The sequence below is a fragment of the Penaeus chinensis genome, chromosome 26 (assembly GCF_019202785.1).
Source record: "Penaeus chinensis breed Huanghai No. 1 chromosome 26, ASM1920278v2, whole genome shotgun sequence".
Lineage (NCBI taxonomy): Eukaryota > Metazoa > Arthropoda > Malacostraca > Decapoda > Penaeidae > Penaeus > Penaeus chinensis.
In genome coordinates this window covers 19007573-19010072 of record NC_061844.1, presented here as the reverse complement: position 1 = coordinate 19010072, position 2500 = coordinate 19007573, and the positions used below count along the sequence as shown (strand labels likewise).

At 30.8% G+C, this 2500-nt stretch overlaps 1 protein-coding gene across 1 annotated transcript in view; it reads left to right on the top strand.

The window, feature by feature from the left end:
* Positions 1–2500, top strand: part of LOC125039167 (synaptogenesis protein syg-2-like) — a 14172-nt gene that overhangs the window by 5204 nt on the left and 6468 nt on the right. Inside the window, exons 2-3 of the mRNA XM_047632932.1 lie at positions 369–496; positions 1398–1566. Of these exons, the coding sequence (XP_047488888.1) occupies positions 369–496; positions 1398–1566 (297 nt within the window). The remainder of the gene's footprint in view (positions 1–368; positions 497–1397; positions 1567–2500) is intronic.

Here is a 2500-nt window from a genome sequence, read left to right as displayed (position 1 = left end):
AAGTTGGAAGAGTGTGTGCGTGTGTGTGTGTGTTTGTGTGTGGTTGTGTGTGTGTGTGTGTGTTTGTGTGTGTTTGTGTTTGTATGCTTGTGTTTGTGTGTTTGTGTTTGTGTGTGTTTGTGTGTTTGAGTGTGTGTGCGTTTGTTTGTTTGTTTCCTTTTTATGAGTGTGTGTTTGCGTGCATACCTTTTATGAGTATTTGTTTGTGCGTGTGTGTTTGTATGTACGTTTACCATTCCTCCTGCATTATCAGACCAAAACAATATATCCATATGCTCGTGTATATGTTTCTCCCTACTTACATATCTCTTTTCAGTATGAGCGTCATACAAAGCCCATTATTAACCCTCCCCCCCTTCCCCCTACAGAACCTCAGGCCATCATACCCCCCGCCCCAGAACTCTACGTGGATTTCGGCTCCCCCCTCAACATCACGTGCGTCATACCAGACAGCCCAGAGCCACCGGAACACCTCTTCTGGTATCACAGGGACAAGGTAAGTGGGACCCTCGTGGTTGGATTTTTTTTTTTTTTTTATGAGAGATGTGTGGGCTAATTTGCTATTCTGTTTGATTTGTTCATTGTTTATTTACTTTTTATGTGATTATGGAATTTTGTGATACCTTTTAATTTTGTTGTTTTGTAATGATTTTCGAACGTGTTAGTTTGATTATTGGTAAAATTGCTTAACAAATCAAGTTTCCTTGCTTCAATACAAATAAAAAAAGATAAAAAACAAAAAAAAAAAAACCTTTTTCAATTACTCAATAAAAAAACAAAAAAAAAATCCTTTTTCAATTACTCAATTTAAAAAATGAAATAAATTATATAAAAAAAAAGATAAAAGAAGACAAAAAGAAAAGAAAAAGGGAGAAGAGAAAAAGAAAAAGACAGAAAAAAGACAAAAAAAAAATAATGAATGATATAATAATAATAATAAAAATAATAATAATAATAATAATAGTAATAATAGTATTAATGATAATGATAATAATAACAACAACAACAACAATAATAATACTAATACTAATACTAATAATAATGATAATATCAATAATAATAATAATAATGATGATGATAATGATAATGATAATAGTAATAATCAAAATAATAATAATAATAATAATAATAATAATAATGATAATAATAATAATAATAATGATATCAATAATAAAAATGATACTAACAACAACAATAATAATAATAATAATAATAATAACAATAATAGTAATAATGATAATATCAATAATAAGAAACACAATAACAATAACAATAATAATAACAATAACAACAATAACAATAACAACACTAACAATAACAAACAAAAATCAAGCGACCCCCCTCCCCATTCACTATATCCAAACGAACCCCTATTACCCGCCTCTCCCTCCTTCCAGATGGTCTCCTGGGACGGGTCGAGGGAGGGCGTCACGATCACCACCAACAGAGGCAGAGTCACCACCAGCACTCTGTTTATCCCTGACGTAACAGCTCAGGACTCCGGCGTTTACATTTGCGCTCCGCAGGGTATGAAGGAAGCTTCGGTTACCGTGAGCGTTCTCAATGGTAAGTTTGTTTGTTGTGTTTGTTGAAGGTCTGGTGGTTTGTTTGTTGTGTTTGTTGAAGGTCTGGTGGTTTGTTTGTTGTGTTTGTTGAAGGTCTGGTGGTTTGTTTGTTGTGTTTGTTGAAGGTCTGGCTGTTTGTTTGATTGGTATTGAGAGTAGTGGTAGTAGTGGTGTTGTTGTTGGTAAACTTGTTATTATTGTTGTTTAGTACTGTTATTATTATGGTTTGTTGTCGTTGTTGTTATTATTGTTGTTCTTGTTATTATATTTTATTGTAGTTGTAATTGTTATCGTTATTGTTATTATTATTATCATTATTATTATTATTAATATTATTATTATTATTATTGTCATTATTATTATTATTATTGCTACTATTATTATTATCATTATAATTATACAAAATTATTATCACTTTTATTGCTCTTTATTGTCATTATCAGTACCATCGCCATCATTATTATTAATACTATCACCTTCATCATTATTACTGTCATTATATAACCATAGGATAGACTTTTATGGCTAAATCACGCTATTCTTACTTAACCTACTAATATACATTCATACTCTCGATAAAAAAGGGGAAAATATATATATGAAAATGTGTAAGGAAATATAATAGTCACACTTTGAGTTTTCCGTTTTCTTTGCGAGTTCTTTCTCCTTGCATGCCTCACTAACTTAGAAACTTTCTTAAAATACTCACTTACGTAAACATAGTTCCTACAAAGTTTAGATAAACTGTGACAGAAACATAAACCAAACGTATAACAGTAATATATTTCACAACAGATAATTGCCCAACAGTTACCAACTACTATTTATTTAATTGCAAGCAAAGAACACGGCAAATGTGAAATTCTCAAAAAATTGGTGAAGAATAAAATTAATGAATATCATATTTCATGTTCTGAGCGAGGACATTGTATATA